Here is a 21,157-nt window from a genome sequence, read left to right as displayed (position 1 = left end):
TTACTGAGTCAGAAGTTAGAGAAGATCTTCTATTGATCATTATCATCGCAGCTTGCGAAAATAATCTTTCCGATGGCACTGAAGTTGCACAGATACTAAAAATATCTTTCGCCATTCTAGACAAATTTTTGAAGGAATTCTCAAGTGTTTTCCACCATTCTAAAATGTCAACGTCTACTGGTGCTTGGTCTAATTTGGTGTAATTAATTATTTCTGTCTTCCATGCTTCGGTGATATTTGCTGATTTTTGAGCAAATGGTGCAAAAATATTGATGCAGTCGTCGTCGTCGTCAAAAGGTGAATCACCAGATTCTTTATCTTCACCAACAGCCATAACTAATGGAGCGGGAAGTTTGTTGGGAGGTGTATTTTTTTATTTCACGAATCGACTTAATATAGGAGGCAGATATGTTATTTGGGTCTTTCATTTGGCGCGTTTTTAACATCTTTTTGAAATTATATAAAGATATATAACAGTAATAGTAATATATGATGCATTGAAGTGTAAGTAGTTGTCTTCTTTTACACACATTTTCATTACCAATATATAAATTAAAATAATTATTAGAAAGTAATAACATTTTTTGAAAAGATTATTAATAGCAAACCGCTTTTAATACTTAAACAAAAATTCAAAAAAACCGAGACCGAGATATCTCGACGAGACCGAGACCGAGACTTGAGCGACCGAGACCGAGATCGAGACTGCATAAAGTCTCGCCTCGTCTCGGTCTCGTGCAGCACTAGCACAAATAAACGCAAAAAAAAAAATGTAAACGTTTAAAACGACATTGGCCTCGTGATCTCCTATTTTAGACAATCGCGTTCACTAAAAATCCCGAGAGTGTCAGAACTGGCTCTAGGGTTCCCTATGGTTGCGGTATGCGTATCCTATGCCGGGCAGCTTTCGCATCATGTTTTTTGTTTACCATATTTACACTTTGCCTGATGTATATGTATTTTATTATATAGGTAGCAATGAAGATATATATTAAATTAAAAAAATTATTTTAATGTACCTTATAATTGGAATTATTACTATTTATAAGCACTGCCTGTGGTGAGTCCAATGAGACATTGTAGAGGTGTTTATTCTAAAACTAGATTCCTCGTCTCCGGGGGGGGGGGGTCAATGTTTCCCTACCGGAGATTGTGGCATCTGGTAATCTTGACGAACTCTCTAGGTTTATTCAGTGCACTGGGCGATTGAGTCGCCATGCTCCCTAGTGCCCTGTCACTCACTACTTTATTAGGTTATTGTACTGTTATCCGGCAATCTCTAGCCGGATTTGTTGGTCTTGAAGCCCCGGTGTCTCTTATAAGGTTAAGGGGATGACAGGGAACATTTGACACTTTGGATCGCATGCGTTCCTTCCCCTTTTTGGTAGAACCGCCTTAGAATACAATCTAATCTATTGACTATGTGTAAAGAAACCACCCTTTCTCAGATTGTCACAATTTTGGAAGTTCGCTAAGTAGATTACCTTATTACGGCTTCAGATCAGAGAATGTATTGCTGCGAAGTCGTGGTTATTCTTCCCGGAGTATCTTTCAGCAATTGGAGCAATTTCAGGTTCCAATAAGTGCAGAATTCTTGGCAGCAGCTTCTCCCCTCTGTAAAATAGCACAATTCCGTTACTTCCAAATTAAACATGAATCACAGTTGTCTAAAACAGGCCATCGCTATACTTGATATTTACGAGTATATATATATATTTTTTTTTTTTTTTAAATTTTTCTATAGTTCTTTGAGCTTTTTTAATAATTTATTAGCTTGGATTCAAGGTCATTGTCCTACAGTCTGCTATTATACTGCTTATCTAATGAATTGGATTTCACTTTATTCTCCTGGCTTAGAGTTGCTACAGTTACGTAATAGATCTAATTTCCTTCCTCTAGACACATTTGACATTAAAAATAAAAAAAAAAAACGCCTCTATTATTAAGCTATGACGGTTATTTTTACTTCCTCCTACGCAGTTCTATGTTAACGGGGGATATTGTGATCGAAATTAATTTTATAATACTAGTTATCATCGGTTTAACTGTTTTGGAAGATTTCTGAGTCCAAAAAGAAGGGTTTAACAAATTGGTCTGCACGTGTGTTAGTTTGTCTTATGTGTAGAAGTGTGTGCACACATAAAGTTAAAATTTGAAATTTCGTTTAGATGCTACGGTCGCAGCATTTGACAATAAGCTTGTGGATAAAACAGCCAACTGATAATCACCTATTTTTTTCAGGCGCGTATCAATTAGGTGTCGTGGACCGGGGCGGAAGCTTCCTTACTTCACTACAAACAATTTTTTCCTATCAAATAAAAAGTAGCCCATACGCGGGATTCGAACTGGTGATCTTCCACACACAAAGCCACGTTCATGACCACTAGACCAACAGCTCCGCTTTTATTTTTTTTTTAATTTTTACTCTCATTATTAATTTTGTTGGCGCTACAGTGGCGCTTAAGAAAGAAGAAAGAAATACGTTTATTAATGTCCTGGGACATTAGTCCCTTAAGGACAACAAAAAGTATATACATAAATTTAATTAAACAAATATTTCTCCTCTGAGTTGCTGCTAAATTAATATATACAATATACAGGGTGTTCACAGCATAAGACTACGGTAACTTCGAGATGCGTAACTTCGACTATTTATTAGCTCTCCACAACCGCCTAGTTCCAAAAATTTGTTGAGTAGCACAAAAAAATCTGTGTTTTATTCAAATTATTTAGCATATTTGTGAATTAACTAAAGAATAGCACATAGTTCTAAACTCGTTAAACGAAAATCCTTTCTTTTGGAATTGGTACCTAACGCTCATTTAACATCATACACCAATTTCTTCATTTTATTTTATTTTATTATTTATAATGTAAATTATATATTTTTTTAAAATAGTACTTAAATTAATTAATTATTAAATTACACGTTTGCAAAAACTCGTACTGGATTTGATGATTCTGATCAATTATATTCTTATGGTAGGTGAATTCCTTTCATAATGCCGACGCCGTTTTGAGGCCTACTTTTTTACGCAATTAATCACAGATTTCTGCATCAATTTTTTAAATAACCCCAATGCATTGTATACCTTTCGAAAGGTGATCGTATGTAGATGTTTTTCCTGAACAGTGCACGGTTTTTTCATATAAAATGTTTTTGAGAAAAATGAAGTCAAAGTTTTTGGAAAAAATTAGAAACTTGCTATTTCTGATGTTTGGGCCACAAAGTAAAATACTTAATATTATTATTTTGAAATACAAAATTAGCTTATTTAAAAGGAAATTTAACCTTCTTTCTAATGAGCTGAATGAACTTTCTTTAGCTATAATAGTTTGAGAAATATAGACAATTGTTTGCTAAAAAGTAGTAGTACCTTGAAAAAAACATAAAATTAAAAATATCTACAAAACGGAGCCGAATCGAGCCATAGTTTATAGGGGATTTTTTGTTGCAAATGATGTCCAGAATCATCTCCTGAAGTTACGGTAGTCTTAATGCTGAACACCCTGTATAAGACTCTTATTATTTAGACTCTTTTTGGTTAAAACTTGGAATTGAAACAGTATGAGATATTTTAAAGATTTTGTTTTTTGTTTTTTTTGTAATAACTACACAGAACGCCCTTAGATTTTCTTTAGAGAGATCACTTTCCGGAGTGCCGGCAGTCACTAGATAAAGCTGCGGGCGCTTTTTCGGCCTAGATGTTGACGGGCCTTATACAAAAAGTGGAAGAAGAAGGAAAAAACCAAACTATGCAGAACCTAATAAACATGAATCCATCATCTTTTTTCCCTTTTTGGATTTTTCCGTTACAAGTTGTTTAGTTCTTTTTTTCCTTAAAATTTCACCAAAATTATAACATTGAGGAAGAAAATTGTTGGCCAGTAAAAGTAGTTAAACTAATGGAAGTACGAGTACTATGGAGACAGTACTCGGACTTTCCATTTGAAGAAAGTGTATTCAAAAGTCTTTAATGGCCGACAAAAAAAGAGGGAATGACCGTTACATTTAGATTCTCAATTGAACGGGTTGGTCGCCTTCACGTAACGTGTCTGTCGAACCACTGTCACCTGTCCGTTGAACAAAGCAGGACGCACGTCATTCATTCATTGTTTGCACCAAAAAAACATCTAGAATGAAACGTTCACAATTTTCTTTTATACCATTGATATAACTATGATTGGTGGGGAGTAGATTTACTGATGTTATGATCCTCTTCGATGTGTTTCTTTGCTTTACTACATCTTAAGACAATGGTCCCACTTCCTTGTTTGAATAATTCGAACAATTTTTGTAGCGATTTTAGGTAGGTACCTATCTATTGTATTTTATTACTACTGTTTTTTATTGCTCATCTATTTTTTTATTTCTATTTTATTAACCAGTTAAGCGTGGAATTTAGTTTTTTAAAAAACCCACATTGTGTGGAATTAAAATCAGTCAATGACGTATATACACGTCGAACGCCCAAAAGTTTACAATAGTCGTAATAGTCACTGCAAGCATTTTTTCTGCAATCTCTGGGGGCTTGTGATTACAGAGCATTCTGTGCTCATTCAAAATCTTGCACCGCTTCATGTACACATTGCCTTCTAGTTAACTAGGGACGCAAGTGCTTTTACAAGGAAGAAAAGAGCTTTGAATTCTGTGCAAAATGAAATCATGCTCGTACTGAGGTCTGAACCTCTATCTAAGGTAAAAACGGCATTGCACAAGAGTTGAGAGCTTCTATTTGTGTGCGTAATTCCCCAATCTCTAATGCGGAGACCAAACGTGTACCATCCACTTATTATTTGGCTGGCTCCCTCCACACCAACTCCGTATAAAATACTTGGCAGTTCTATTGGTAAGATAAAGGAAACATCCCACCAAATAATATTAGTATTGTATTTTATTAAAATTTCGCGTTCACGTCGTACGCACCGTAACAGAGATTTGGTTTGACGTGTATGCACATCAAACGCGCGTAACTGGTTAAATAATAATTGTTAAAAACTAAAATGGTTACTTTTCCTTCTCCAAAAATTGACTTACGAGTAAATTAATAATTTGATATCAGTGAAAAGTCGGTTACGCAACTTCTCAGTTATACAGGTAATTACAGTACACCCCTCTGTTCGGGGTAGGGTTTTATTAAATGTTTGAAAGATCCAAATAATCTTGAAGCTCAATAAATGCGCAACTTTTTCTGAAATTATGTGACTCCTTGATTCATTAATTATTGAGAAAAATGCAGTTGAAAATTTTAACAGAAATCAACGAGAACGAATTTTTTAGACAATTAAGTAAAAATTTCATTGTTCATAAGAAACGTTTTGAGGCACTGGGTTAAGCAGATTTATAGGAAATTTAATGCTCTTTCGTTTGGAATAAGCAGATTTGTTGTAGGATAAAGGATAGAAAAGTTACGGCCGTTTTTATGGTGAAAAACGCGAATATCGAAGGAAAAGTTTAAAAATGCAAATATCTTGGACACTACGAGTATTGAGAATCGGGCCATAGTGAATAGAATATTTTTTTTGTTGCATTTGAGCTGCTGAATCACCTCCCGAAAGTTTCGAGCTCTCCTCCCGGTGCACCCTGTATAAATATTTTTAAATAAATATGTGACGGGTCTTCGCCTAACGCAAATAATTATACACTATATTATAAAGTCAAAATCTCAAATTAATTCGAGTTTTGCATATAAAATTATTTAACTTAAAAGAAGAAAAAAGGTAAAATTCTTACAAAGTTGCCCCTATTTGCCCCAAATTTGAAGAAATTAGATTGTGCGTAAGTGCTACTTTACGTAATAAAATTTGACACATAAATTGCTGTAGAAGTAAAAATCATGTGGATTTTTCATAATCCAAAATCCAAAGTGCCCAACTTTACTACAAACATAATTCTATTTATTTATTTAAAATAAATTTATGAAAGTATATTATTTATTTTAATTAATTGTTTGGTATTTGAATTCATTCTTTTACGTGTAATAAATATTCGAGGGAATACTGGATGATAACAAGCAATTTAATTGTAGTAGTTAGTAAGATTGACGCAAGATGTCGGGCTTGAGTTTGGCCGGATTGTGAAGGGGGCTAGGCTGCCGGGACCCCCGAAGCTATCAGAGCTACATCAGCTCCCCTGTGTGTCACGTGCGTTTCACTATCATCGTTTTTACCTAGAGCGGTCGGACATGAAGTAAATTTTTAAAAAAGACGGCAATATTATTCTGTGTTATTAATTGTTTTTTATAATTTCTTATTTATCTATCGTTGGTGGTTACAGTTTTTGGTTATCAGAGTGGATTATTTATTTTTTTAAATAAAAATTTCAATGGATTAAAAAGCAGTGACACGGATTCATTTTTTTTTTTTTTAATTAAAAATAAATTATTTTATAAAATAAGTGTTAATCCTGAAAAATAAAATGTATCGGGTTAAGTTGTACATAGTGCCAGAAGAATCACCCACTCCTGCATCCCCAGTTAACAATCATGTAGGGGTGAATATAATCAACAATAATAATAACTACAAAAATAAGGTGAGATAAAAATAATGATTTATTTACTCACTTTCATGATTATTTAATAAAAGTTGTTATCAATTATTCACGGAAGGAAGTTCAGCTTAATCAGGTGTGCTTTATTATGGTTCCAGTTAAGTTAGGTCAGGGATTACCTTAATCAAATTGTAACGCTTTAATTGAGTGTGCAACTCTAAATATAATAGACTTAAGGTTCTGAGTTATAAATTTTTATTTTTCTCCGAATTTGAAATTTTGGAATATTTTTGTTAGAATCCATTTGCTCAATTAATTTTTTGTTTATTTCTTTTCAGTATCTTTATTCCCTCCATTACATTTTACCAATTGCAGAAGATTGGCTAGTCGCGGAGACAAGCACGGTGTTTTGTGGTCGTGGCCTTTTATGTATAAAAAGAAAAATCTTATAACCTCATTTAAAGTACCATTTCCGGAATATTAATTCAATCTTTAGAAAGGAAAGACTATTTTCAGTATTTCACAATATAAGAGAGAGAAAATAGAAATCTTTTCTCATTTATCAAATTATTTGAAAAAATATTACTTGAAATTAATATCTTACCGGAAATGGTGAAGGATTACGATCAAATTTGCAAAATTTAATTTCTAAAATACACTGCTCCACAAAAAAAGTGGCGCACTTTAAAAATGCGTTATGTTTTTTTCTCTGTAACTTTTTTGTTCTGCATTTTATTTTAGTTCGCAAATATAAGAAGTATAAAGTTACGGGAGGGCTAAAATTAAATAGAAAATGATCTAAAAGAAATAGAAACCTTTAATTTAACAAAAAAGTACTTCTCAGCAAAATATGAGTTTAAAAAAAAAGTATTTCTTCCGATTAAAAAAAGAGAAAAAGAATTTTAGTAACGTGTATTGCTCGCATTACTGCATCCAACCTCCTCGGCATACTCCCTATTAAATTTCTCACGAAATCTTGTGTTAATTCCTGCCATATCTCCACCAGAGCACCTCGCAACTTTTCTAAGCTCCTGGGCGGATTATTTCTCCATCTTAATCGCCTACCCAGCTCATCCCAAAGATGTTCAATTGGATTTAAATCCGGGCTGCGTGCTGGCCACCTCAAAACACGAATGCTAGTATCCTGTAGATATTGAACAACACAGACGGCAGTGTGTGGTCGGGCATTACCCTGCATAAAAATAAAATTCTCCCCAATAAATGGTGCATAGGGTATCACATATTGCTGCAAAATTTCCCTCACATAAAAATCTGCATTCAAGATTGCCCTGTTGAACACGTGGAGCTCAGTATAAGCCCCCATAGAAATCCCAGCCCACACCATCACTGAACCACCTCCGAATGGTAGTCTACCAGAAATATTGCACGGAGCGTAGCGCTCCCCAGGCCTTCGGTAAACTCGTCCCCTCCCATCAGGTGCGTAGAGAGCAAAACGGGACTCGTCTGAAAAGAGAACGTTACTGCAATCAATTCCCAGACCAGTTGCGGTGTTCCCTAGCGAACTCTAGACGGGCTCTCCGATGGTCTACGGTGAGCAATGGTCCTGTGGCTTGCTTCCTAGAGCGTAAATTCATTTCAGCGAGCCTTCTTCGTACATTTTCGGCACTGACTGAAACTCCACGAACAGTAAGCAGTGTTTGAGCTGTTTCAGAAGCAGTTGATGTACGATTTCTCAGAGTGTGAATTCTAATAAATCGGTCATCAACTGCTTCTGTGGCTCTTGGTCGATCCGAACCTTGTCTGCGAGTGCAGAGGCCTGTCTCCCGGTAACGATGGATGGCTCTACGGACGGTGGTCTCAGGCAACCCTAACGTTCGTGCTGCGTTCCGCTGACTCCGTCCATCCTCAACTAATGCAATAATACGGGCCACTTGCTCTGCTGTAATTGAGAATTTGCAATGCTTTCAGCTTGAAAAAAGTCGAAACGCAACTGTAGAGGTCAATAAATTTATTTACTGTTGAGGTAAAGTTCACGTTGTTGTTTACACAAAAAGACTGAAGGGGATTAAACGAGGAATTACTTCTCTATTTACAAGAAACTGGGCCTTGATTAGATTAATTGTTCCCTGACAGTTTATGAAAATAATTAAAACTAATAATCTTTCCCCAAAATGTGATAAAACAAAAAATAAACGTTTTTTTCAAAGTGCGCCACTTTTTTTGTGGAGCAGTTTATAAATGCACGACTTGAACTCTGCTGAATGAAAGCATTTTTTTTTTTTTAAGGCCAATTGTATTAGTGTGAACAGAATATTTGAAAAAAGTTAGATTTTCTGTTTTGGCGCTAAGCTATTACCATTTTATAAACTATGGTTTGACCAAATTCTTTAACCGGTCATTGTATTTAAAAATATTTTGTATGAAATTAGTAAAAATAATATTTAATAGCTTTTATAAAAAAAAAAATAAAAAAAAAAAAAAAATAGAAGTTGAATTGAAATCCGAACTCTCTACACCAAACTAATCTACCTCTAATGATGGATGGAAATCCGAAACCGGTTAAGGATGCTCGCCCAATAGCGGAAATATAAAAATATATTACCTTTTTAATTAAATGAAAGTGAAGACTGACCTTGATTTTCCTTTTATTATGAAGAAGTCGTATTAACTTTATCATAAATATTCTAAAAGTGATTGATACAAATATCAAGTAGGCATTGGCTTACTCTTGAACTAAGCCATAACATTCATGGATTACGAGGGTCGTTTGAAAAGTCCGTGCAAAGTCAGAGAGATAGCACTACTGGCGCGTATCGAGGTTATGTTTAGTTAGTAGCATCTCTTGGAAGAACACACACCAAGTTTCAGCCAGATCGGTCTATTTCTTTGTGTTTGGCATTCGTTTGAATCGAGGAAGTCGAGTGATTTTCAAAAAATGTACGAAAAAGAATTTCGTGTGTTGATTAAACACTACTTTATGAAAGGCAAAACGCCTGAGGAGACTAAAGAGAAGCTTGATAAACATTATGGTGACTGTGCACCTTCGATTAGAACAATTTATAAGTGGTTTCAAAATTTCCGGAGTGGCCATATGGGCATAAGTGACGCTGAACGTTCTGGACGCCCTGTTGAGGTTACTACTCCAGAAATCATTGATAAAATCCATGATATGGTGATGGATGACAGAAGAGTGAAGGTGCGTGAGATTGCTAGTGCTGTGGGCATCTCGAATGAACGGGTACATAATATTTTGCATCAACATTTGGACATGACAAAGCTATCCGCAAGATGGGTGCCGCGATTGCTCACGCTTGACCAAAAACGAAATCGTGTGAAGTGTTGCAAGGACGGTTTGCAGCTGTTCCAGAAGAACCCGCAGGACTTTAAGCGTCGTTTCGTCACTGTGGATGAAACATGGATACATCACTACACTCCTGAGACCAAAGAACAATCTAAACAATGGGTTACCAAGGGGGAATCTGCGCCAAAAAAGGCGAAGACCGTTCCTTCGGCCGGAAAGATTATGGCGACTGTCTTTTGGGATTCGCAAAGAATAATCCTCATCGACTAATCTGGAAAAGGGTAAAACTATTACAGGTGCATATTATTCATCGTTATTGGACCGTTTGAAAACCGAGCTGCAAGAAAAACGCCCACGATTGGCCCACAAAAAAGTCCTTTTCCATCACGACAACGCACCAGCTCACACCTCAGCAGTTGTGATCGCAAAATTAATGGAAATAGGGTTCCAACTCGTTTCACATCCCCCCTATTCTCCAGACTTGGCTCCCTCGGACTACTATTTGTTCCTCAATATGAAGAAATGGCTGGCGGGAAAAAGATTTTTTTTTTCAAACGAGGAGGTGATTGCAGAAACGAATGGCTATTTTTCAGACTTGGACAAATCCTATTATTCTGAAGGGATCAACAAACTAGAGCAGCGTTGGACGAAGTGTATAAGCCTAAAAGGAGACTATGTTGAAAAATAAAAAAGGTTTACCCCAAAAAATTAAGTAGTTTTTATTTTTGCACGGACTTTTCAAACGACCCTCGTACATTGCCAATTTGTTTACACATGGAATAAACATCCATCTGTTCCTCTCACTGCTACCATAATATTTGAAATTTTTTTTGTATTAATAGTAAATATTAAATTAAAAGAAATTCGTGTATTTACATTATTATTATTTTTTAGTTTAAATCCTCATATCTGCGAAGAATATGCAAGTTAAAACATGTCTTAACACTGGATTTACATATATTATTGTTACATTTTTTTTTGATAAACACAGGCTAATCATATTTTAGCCTGAGGCTTATATTCTGTTCTGCATTGGCGTCACCCTTATCTCATGTAGTACATTTCGTGCTTTGAACACATAGTATATAGTTCCATATAAGTACATAATAATGGCCAGTGTTTGGTTACTCATTGAGATTAGCGAACTTATGGTATTTTCTTCAATTAAAGGTCCTTGTTTTTTGTTTAGATATGAACATTAATTCGCCTATCAGACCTTTTCAGTGATAGTTGTATTGTTTATCTACGAGTTTTAATGTTAATTCAACAGTTTTTCCTTTTAAGTTTTCTGTATTTTCTATTGTAGAAAAATTATAATATTTAAATATGGATTCGAAAAAAAAAATCTAGGTAAATGAGAATCTCTTGACGCTATCTCTTGAAATCTATACAATACACTCGGAAATGACACCTTATTGGGAAGCCTAGATATATCCGATTTATAATACATTAAATTTTACACTTTGAACAGTATAACAAAAGGTATAGAACAGATTGTGCGCCTAAAATATACCAAGTTCAAAATAAATCTTAATTGTAAACTTATAAGAAAACCTGAAAAAACTGTTAAATCGATTTTCTAAATTAGTGTTTCCGGTTTACCATTTTTTCAAAAATGGAATTTTCGTCCCACATTTAATCCTAATTAATGTTTAGCAGGAAGTAAGTTCATATATTACAGCGAACTGGCATTCTACCGGACTGACCCACCCACCCCCTCCCCCAAAAGTGCCATTAATCGAATGTTTACAGAGAAATGTTTCCTATAAAAGTTATAGAACTATTTGTGAGATATAATTATAAAAAGTTTCAAGGAAATCGGAGAAGCGGTTTTTGAAAAAAAGGTTAAAAAAATGAAAAATCTATTCAGTAAAGTGGTACTTCCGGTGGACCTATTTTGACCAAAAATTGACTGTCACTTCCTCTGGTGGCACTTGAATGAAATATCAAATTTGAAGTTTCTGCGATTATCCGTTCCGGAGATATAATGGATAAACTCACTACAGAGCAGTAAATTCAATACGAACCTCAGCCATCAAAGACCGATGGGTTAAAGAACAGCAAATTCTAGGAATTACTAGATCTCTAACCCATCGTGCCTTAGCCGGTTTTTTTTTTAACATCATATTTCTTTATTTTTATTTCTAATAAGCCGAATGCGATCGGTTTTTGTCGGCAATTTTCGGTTCATTTGACCTGATTTTATTTCCAATTCAATATTTTTTCTAATATGCACACTCACACGACTTTTTTTTAAAGCAATACGTATGCTATTAGGTTTTTCTTGTAAACTATACATAATTTTGACAAAATAAAGATTTAATTTTTACTTTAAATTACACAATACATTCTAATGGAACTATTTTTAAATAAATCTAATGAACAAACTCACACGACTTTGTCTTACCGCGTCTTTAAAAATACGCGGAGGTTTGTGAAGGTTGTTTCTATTGTTTTATTGGAGTTCATTTTGATTGTGTCTTGTGTTTAGCCCAGTAGGTGAATGAATATAATTAATGTTGGTAAATGTGTGTTACTCGCCTGTATGGAATACAAACCTGAATGTATTTTAAACACAACACTAAACAATAAGTGGCTGTAGTATAGTGTAGCTTACATTGTATTATTACACAATTGGCGACCTCTCACGAAATTTATATGCACTTTAGTGATGATTTTGCATCTACTTTCTCTGTCTCTCATATCATTCTCTTTCTTTCTTTCCCCTTCAGTCAGCTTTAGTCCTGGAAGAAGGTCGAATATTGTAGGTCATTAAAGGTCAGCTGAAAATGTGGCGGCCCTCACTTTACACGCTTCTTCTATGTAAATGATTCTTTTCATCTTCGTCTTCTGTGTGTGTCTGTAGGATCAGTATCTTCTTCTATTGCCTTAGCTAAGAGTTACTTCATTCAGTCTGGAATACATTACTGCAATATGTGGAAATAGTTAAATATTTATTCAAGATCGGCGTTGACTAAACATACTTACTTTAGCCTATAGCCAAACTGACTAAATACAGCACTGTTAGATAGAAAATTAAAAGAAACCATGAAAAGACAAACTACTTACTCTTTACTAAACACAGAACCCGTTTACATCAGACGAAATAGCTACAACATATTGTTATATTCTTAGCCGTGCCAAGCACTAAGGCTTAACTTAATGCGATAAACTGTCCTGTACTCTCGTTCAGAACAAAGCGGAAGATACTCGAAGATGACTGTACAGAGCAAACTCCTCCACTTCAAGGTGAACATCAATCCAATGTTACATCACGCCGGCTCCACCTGGAGCCTGATCTGTAACACTAAGAAACTCCAGGAAACACACACAAAAAAGAAGTCCTCAGACTTGTGACTGAATCTTCTCTCAAAGTACTAGAATCGACTCCCTCAATGAGATATCTTTCATTTCATAATCCCTGAACACTCGTTTATCCGAAACCATTGACTGAAACTCTTCTCCATTCTAAATTGCCATCTTAACCCACTCTGCCGCGAGATAGCCATCTAAGATCCTTCTATTCCCTACAGAGTCCTTAATCTTTCTCCTCTTATTTCAGTTTTTTTCTTTCCTTTAGCCAAAGATATCCTTATCCCATCCTTAACGTTTTTTAAAATAATTATTTAATAATGCGTATACATTGGAATTTATTATTTTTAGAAGTAATGTGTATATTTGTAATGAATTTCATATTTATCTATCTATCCATCTATCCTATAAATAATTATTTACAGTTACTTAGCAAAGATTTAAGTGTATCTTAATAACATTGTAGAGAATTTTAATTTTTTGGCTATCTTCTCTATTCAGCTTTAGGAATTTATTTATGAGGTTGTATTTAAGTTCAGAGAAAAAGTGGCCAACGAAGTTAATATTAATTTGAAGTAAATTAATTAAATAATTTCTATGGTGAAACACCTTATTTTTTAATTCTTTCTAGTTGTTTCATAAATTTCATTTGATTAATATTCAAACAGGGATTGGCTGAATCTGATCCCCTGAAACAGACCCAACGAGTTTCAGTTTGATCTATTTCTTCAAATAATTGTTTCATCAGCTTGGAATATTTTGGTTTAAAAGACTCTCAAATTGCTCTTAATTTGAAATTTTATTTAAGGTCTCCAGTATACAGGGTGAACCAGTAAGTATTGTCAATAGGCCTACTGCGTATAGTACATCTAAAGTGGAGTTCAATGACGTATTGGCCGACTTTATATTTTCCTCTGTTCTTGAGTGACGTCACTTTAAAGTTTTTTTCTAAAATCATTACTTTTTTCCAATAAAAATGTTATTACTCAGAAAGTTTTAGATAAATTTCCAAAAAATTATAATCGAAGGCTAATTTGCTTAGTTTCAAAATCTAACATTTTGTCAAATATTTCAGTTTAGATTTTTTTTTTTTATGTACAATAAGTAACCTTAGACTACCTTATTTTAAGACAATCTACTTTAAAAATTGACTACAGCTCCATCCACAAGAGTTTAATGAATTAAACAACACAATACAATATCACTGCTGTATGCTCGTGAACACGTTTTCTTGCAAAATAAACGCAATTTCTCATAAGAAGATAAAAGGAATCCTGGAAAATGATATACCGTTCGAAAGCCCATTAGACAAGGAAACTTTTACAAAAAGTGGCCAGCATCTAGGTCTGATAATGATCACATAAGGGCCTAATGAGTTTTCTTAAAAATTTTCGATTACTTTTATTTTTCCAGTATCCAGGAGAAGATTGAGGCTGTTTGGAGAATAACTTATGCTTCAAAATGGTGTCAATTTTTAGGAAATTTATCTGTCTTTCTAAACGTGTCATCAGAATCAAATTCGGACTAAAACTTTCTGAGTAATAACATTTTTATTGCAAAAAAGTAATGATTTTAGAAAAAAACTTTAAAGTGACGTCACTCAAGAACAGAGGAAAATATGAACTTGGCCAATACGTCATTGAACTCCACTTTAGATGTACTACACGCAGTAGGCCTATTGACGATACTTACTGGTTCACCCTGTAGATTTACGCCAATGGACTAAGTAAAGTGTATTTTATGGAACCAGATTATATTATTTGCAGTTTGAATTTTACAGCTTTGTTTATGGGTTAGTTCCAACAGTACCTCGATCGGTTTGTGATTAAGAGTGTACGAAGTCAGAGATAGTTGTGCGTATGTCCAGAATTTAAAATGGATTTACAATATTAGTTGGTTGTTCCTAAAATACCCATCTAAGTTGAAATTGATTTGTATCCGATCAGAGCAATCAGAACATCAAGCAATTCTAGCTTATCATTTTAGATAAGCTGAAGTACTTCGTATCCATTTTCTTGATAAAAACCTTCTCCAAAATTTTTGAGCGTGCGCAATGTAAATGAAGTAATTTTCAACAGAACTCAAATTTTTAAACCAGTCTTTTACGCAATGGCTGAAACACATAGTTGTTAAATATCGTTATAAACTTTTTTTTTTACTATCTCAAAGGTCATCAAAACTCTTGTACCTTCCGTCAAAATGTATCTTCCATCTTTAATGTTTTAATACATCACGTACTTTCTATCGCACCAAAAGATACGTACTTAGTATTAATTGTGTAAACTATAAGTTATATTTAGGGAAGTAAAAATTGTGGTTGTAGTATTTAACAGATTTCAGGAAATAGTAGTGGAGAAATTTTAAGGAAATAACACCTAATATTAATGAAGAAGTTGACAAGTTTGTTTTATAACTTGTGGGAAAAAAGATTTGAATATTAACTCTGTGTGATATGTCGGAAATTATATTCTCTAAAAATTAAAATAATTAGAAAATGTGGGAAACATTTTATGATTATTATTTAAGGGGCATCAACTTTTGCACCCTGAGCTTATTTCAGTGCGCTTCCGGATACTAGGACAGTGTTTTCTTGTTATAGACAGCACTGTCCCAGTGTTGGTCTGCAAGAAGCTGCTAGAAAGAGAAAATCTAAGGGCAGGCATCTGGATTCGAACCCGTATACTTCGCTGAATTGACCACTGACTGAGTTAATTCTTTCCCTATCCTGGGAAACTATTATTTTTAGACTTATTTACAAATCTTTGTTTTATAATTACATTCTATACTATACAATAGCTCTTTATATGTAGTTCCCAACGGACGAGATTAGATTAAAATCGATTGCCTATGTGTGAACCAGTTTCCAGTTCTTTTATTTGATTCAAACATATGTAGCAAATACATATTTCTAAAAATGAATGGTTGAATTAATCGGAATGAATCGTTATACAGGGTGTTCATTTTAAGACGGCTCAAATGCACTTCATGCTTGAAACGGTCAATCTGAACAAAAAATGGTAGTGGCAAAATTTGTTGCCCGTCACCTCTAGTTTCAGAATATGTGACTTGATTTTAGATTCCTGCCCGCATACGCGGCTGACGCGCGACCAAAAGTGAGGGTTTGCAGTTGACCCCCATTTTCATATGCACAGTTTTAAAAGAGTATAAAAAGTTATGAAAGAAACCGGAAACTGCAATTCGATATCATCAAAATTAAAGGTGCTAGGCCATTTCATAATCTGGTATTTATTAATCATATTTCAATTTTTTAACTTGTTATCAAAGAGAAAGAAGAGCACGCGATAGATCATTTTTATGAATTTTTTTATCCCCTTTCTACTAAAAATATTGCCAAGGCAGTGAAGCTAGTATTTTTCTTAATATCGGGAAATAAGTCGTTTTCCGAGTGATTTTTTTTCTGAGAAAAATCAAATGTTAAGAGCTTTAGATGTTCTCAAGCATGGACAAAATGGCTAAAAATTAATTTTACATCTGTTACAAACAAGAAGGTTTAATAATTATTTGGTAATTTTGGGAGAGTTGCGTTTAATTACCAAAAAAATTGGAAACCTCCTGCCACATGTTTAAGTGATCAATATCGTTCATGTAAAGGATCAAACTTATTCCTTAATTTATCAAATAAACCTTGCAACCTTCCTCACTCATTCAGCAAGAGTAGTGCAAGCTAGAAACGTAAATGAAGTAGAAATCACTACACCAAACTAATCTATCTCTAATGATGGATGAAGATCCGAAACCAGTTAGAGATAAAATAAACTTGCGTTCTACGACGAATAAATTCAAAGATATCCAGCACTGCGGACCTAATCGCATTCAATGCTTTCTGTATATCAGAAACAATGTTAATAGTAAAGATTGTCTTCCGCCTTTGTCAGGAACACCTAATTGATAGTTGGACTTAAAGCCCTACCTGAAAAGAAATAGGCAATTATTTTACTTACTTATTTACAAAATAATTAATAATTTAATACACTGCCTTTGGGAACTTCTGAAAAGCTACGACTAAGACACATTTTGGTTCATCGTATGTAGTCCAAATTTCTGATCCAGAAGCCCTTAAACCTCTATTTTTCAAGAACAAAAAAAACATTCGGAATAACTTATTTGGCTAGCAATAATTCCAAGTAATGTTCAAATTGTTATTTTGTTTTTACTGTAAGTGGTTACTTAAAATCCTGTGAAATGCATCACCAATAAATATGTAATTTTAAAACATAAACATAAGTTTTATGACTAATAATTTTAAATCCAGAACAATAATGTGAGGCTGAATAGGCTACTTTATGAGACTAATGCAATTTATAAATAAACTGAATAAATAAAGATTTTTATTAACATGACAATAGAGATGTGATACACAGGTTTGTGCAGATGCTGCAAGATAAATCTTGCTAATGTAGACCTACCAGGTAGAGAGAATAGTACAACGACCTTAGTATGACGTATGTAAGAACAACTATGAACAACTCCCCATATGTCTTGGATAGACCTCTATCGTAATTACGAATGTCTAGTAATAATGTGTAATAACTTTAAGCTATATTAAAGCTAGAAGCTTGGTAGTTTTAATGTTGGCTAATGATTTGTTCAAAAGTATCTTAGAAAAGGATAGAAAGTTCTTCACAAAATAAAATGAAAGATATGCCTGGTCATGAGAGTGCACTCGAACCACCTGGTTTTGTTTTTGAATGAGTAGAATTTCGAACCATTAATTAATGGCAGCCTATAATTTAGTTGGCAATTTAGGACATAGATGAGGGCAAACATCGAATTATTATTGAGAAAAAAAAAATCAAAAATATTCTCTAGTGAACACTTATACGACATTTTCTAAGTGCAATCTCGAGCTAGCCGACTTGTATTAAGTTTTTTTCTGGCTCCAAATTTAGAAACTTAAGTAACATTTTTAGAATACGTAGTGAAAACCGCACATTACACCGAAAAGTTACGTTAGATCCGACTTCCGCTACGTGGTGTGCTGCGATTATTTAGTGCGCCATTTTTAGATAATTTTATTGAACTGATAAACTGTTTTTATTTTTTGATTGTCCGATTTCTGGGACTCTTTTAGAGTTGTCTTCCTGACCGACTTATAATCATTGAGAGAAGGATATTCCCTCTCTCGGGAATTGGAAGGAAAAAGGAGAGAGTTGATATCAGCGAGTACTTATCCTTAAATGCCGACACTCTGCCATTCCGGGAAACTGGATTTGAATTAGAATTCATGGCTGACTATCCTCATTCCAAGACATCGCTAGTGAGACTGGTTCCCTTTATCTGGTTTAGTTGAGGTATCCTTAGAATATGTGGGTGGCGTTACAGGGAGAACGAATTTTAGAAAGAATCTCCAGGAGCTAGGTATTGGAGGAAATAATTCTGTACCTTGGTACAAGAAGTGCCAATGTAAATACAGTCGAACCTCTCAATAACGGACACTGGCGGGGGAAAGCAAAGTGGCCGCTGTTTGGAGGTGGCCGTTAGAAGGAGGTAGGCAAGTTTCATAATGAAAAAATATGGGTTTTTTTCCAAACATCTGTTTAAAAATTGTTTATTATTAATAGATTTAAAAACGTACATAATTGCATTATTATTCAGCTATATGATACGCATCAAGTTTTTCTTAATTATCCAAAAAATTTATCAAAAAACTACATATTATTGACTTAATTAATAATTTTTATAATAATCATCACATTTATTCGTAACAATAATAAATTATGGTAAAATTATCATCATACTATCATCTATTATTAGAAAAATAGAACAAACCTTTCGGCAAGTTGACGATGGCTCGATTTGGTATTTGCAAAATCTTCCAACACATTTATTTTCTCTTCTAGAGTTAACCGTTATCATTTGAGAGACATATCGGAAAAAATAATATCGTTCGTCCAAAATAATATTGAAAAATGATTAAATTGGTACAAGATGTATGAGCATATACAGGAAACTTTAGGAAAAACCAGAAAAAAAAAGAAAAACTTGAGAGGGGATAATTATTTTTATCATCGCGTCAAACGAACTCTTAATAATAAGGTGGTCGTTAGTGGGAGGTGAAACATGTAATCCGTTCCCCAAAATCAATGTCCGCGGTCGCTATGTAGAGTGTCCGTTAGATCGAAGGTTCTTTTATATAGAAAGTGTATAGGGGTAAAACGGGGAAATCCCAAAAACTGTCCTTAAATGGAGGTGGTCGCTAGTGAGAGTGTCCTTTATGGGAGGTTCGACTGTATAAGGATAATGATATTACGGTCTCTGGTTTATTATGGGGCGGGGGGAAATATTGATGCTCAATTTTGGCATTGGCACTTCTTGCACCAGTCACAGATATACAACATCTATCTAGTATTAGTCTCCTGATTGAGAGATTTCTTTAGTATATCTTGGAAGGCACCTAAGACGAAAAAATTTTGGGACAGATATTTATAAGGCACTACAAAACGACGGAAACCTTAATAATAATGATCTCGAATATAGTGTGAATTGTCTGGTGTACGAGGTGTGTTCAAAAAGTAACGGGAATTTTCGTTTTTTGAAAAAAATATTTATTTATTCATCTACATTAATATTGTCGCCTTCAAAGTAGTCCCCTTCGCATACAATACACTTGTGCCAGCGCTTTTTCCAATCCTCCAAACACTTCTGAAACTCGATCTTTGTGATAGCTTTCAGCTCTTTCAGCGATTCGCTTTTAATGTCATCTATGCTTGTAAAACGACGGCCTTTTAATGTTCTCTTTATGTTTGGAAATAGAAAAAAGTCACATGGAGCCATGTCTGGCGAATATGGAGGCTGGGGCATCGTTAAAGTTTTGTTTTTGGCCAAAAATTCACGAACAAGCAATGAAGTGTGAGCAGGTGCATTATCGTGGTGCAAAATCCATGAATTGTTTTGCCACAAATCCGGGCGTTTTTTTCGGATTGCTTCACGCAAACGGCGTTGAACTTGTAGGTAGTACTCCTCATTGATTGTTTGACCTTGTGGCAAGAATTCATGATGCACTATGCCATTAAAATCGAAGAATACAGTGAGCATAACCTTCACATTCGACCGCACTTGTCGAGCCTTTTTCGGTCTTTGCGATCCAGAATGCCTCCACTGGGACGATTGAGCCTTAGTTTCGACATCATATCCGTAAACCCATGTTTCGTCACCTTTTATAACACGTTTCAGTAGATCCGCATCGTTGTCGACTTCATTGAGTGACTCTTGAGCAACTTCCATTCTCCGCTGTTTTTGTTCGAAATTCAACAATTTTGGAACAAATTTTGCTGCCACACGTTTCATACCCAAATCATCCGAAAAAATTTCATGGCATGAGCCAATTGATATGGCAACATCATCAGCGACTTCTCTGATTGTGATTCGGCGATCGTTCATAACCATTTCTTTCACTTTTTTCACGTTTTCATCGGTTGTTGATGTGCTTGGACGTCCAGGTCGTTCGTCATCTTCAACGTTTTCGCGGCCATCTTGGAAACGCTTATACCACTCGTAAATCCTTGTTTTACTCATAGCAGACTCACCATATGCCTTTATTAACATTTCACACACTTTATTTCATTTTTTACGCAAAATTTAATACAAATTCTTTGATCCATTTTTTTTAACAAACAAAAATCGCCAAGCTCGAAAAACACGTCTAACCTTAACGGCTGCCACTTAAGAAGTAAACAATGAATATTACTGAAAATTTTATCGTACTTCAGGGGCATGTGTACCAACATAATAAAAACAATAATTTTACAATCAGACTCTCCAAACCCGCGAAATTTAAAAATTCCCGTTACTTTTTGAACACACCTCGTATGATGTTTACAAAACATGAGATTCTCGAATAATTGAGAGCATGCGCGCTATGAATATACTGTGGAATTTTAAACCCTAGGGTGGCGAAATACTTAACTTACTTTCACTTATTTATAATAATTAGAAATCTCTAATTACCAGATTTTCGTCTAATTTGAAATATTTACTAATTAGCTGTCCTAAATATTTAGTGAATTGGAATTTATATTTTTTGTTTTCTATTGTGATTTAATTGTCATCGTTAAAAGTAAGATTATTTTTAT

At 34.5% G+C, this 21,157-nt stretch overlaps 1 protein-coding gene across 2 annotated transcripts in view; it reads left to right on the top strand.

Annotated features, from left to right (window-relative positions):
• The window catches only part of LOC141460342 (rhotekin-like), a 287,313-nt gene that overhangs the window by 9,591 nt on the left and 256,565 nt on the right, over positions 1 to 21,157 (top strand). Inside the window, exon 1 of one of the 2 annotated variants that reach the window (XM_074140256.1) lies at positions 6,111 to 6,532. The exons of the other annotated variant lie outside the window; for it this stretch is intronic. Within the exon in view, the coding sequence (XP_073996357.1) occupies positions 6,419 to 6,532 (114 nt within the window). The 5' untranslated portion in view covers positions 6,111 to 6,418. Of the gene's footprint in view, positions 1 to 6,110; positions 6,533 to 21,157 lie in introns of those variants that run through there. 2 annotated transcript variants of the gene reach the window in all.

Source organism: Rhodnius prolixus, unplaced genomic scaffold (assembly GCF_049639745.1).
Source record: "Rhodnius prolixus isolate KJV_2025 unplaced genomic scaffold, Rpr scaffold_6, whole genome shotgun sequence".
NCBI classification, from domain to species: domain Eukaryota; kingdom Metazoa; phylum Arthropoda; class Insecta; order Hemiptera; family Reduviidae; genus Rhodnius; species Rhodnius prolixus.
Note: the sequence above shows the minus strand (reverse complement) of the source record. Positions and strands in the feature narration are given on the sequence as shown.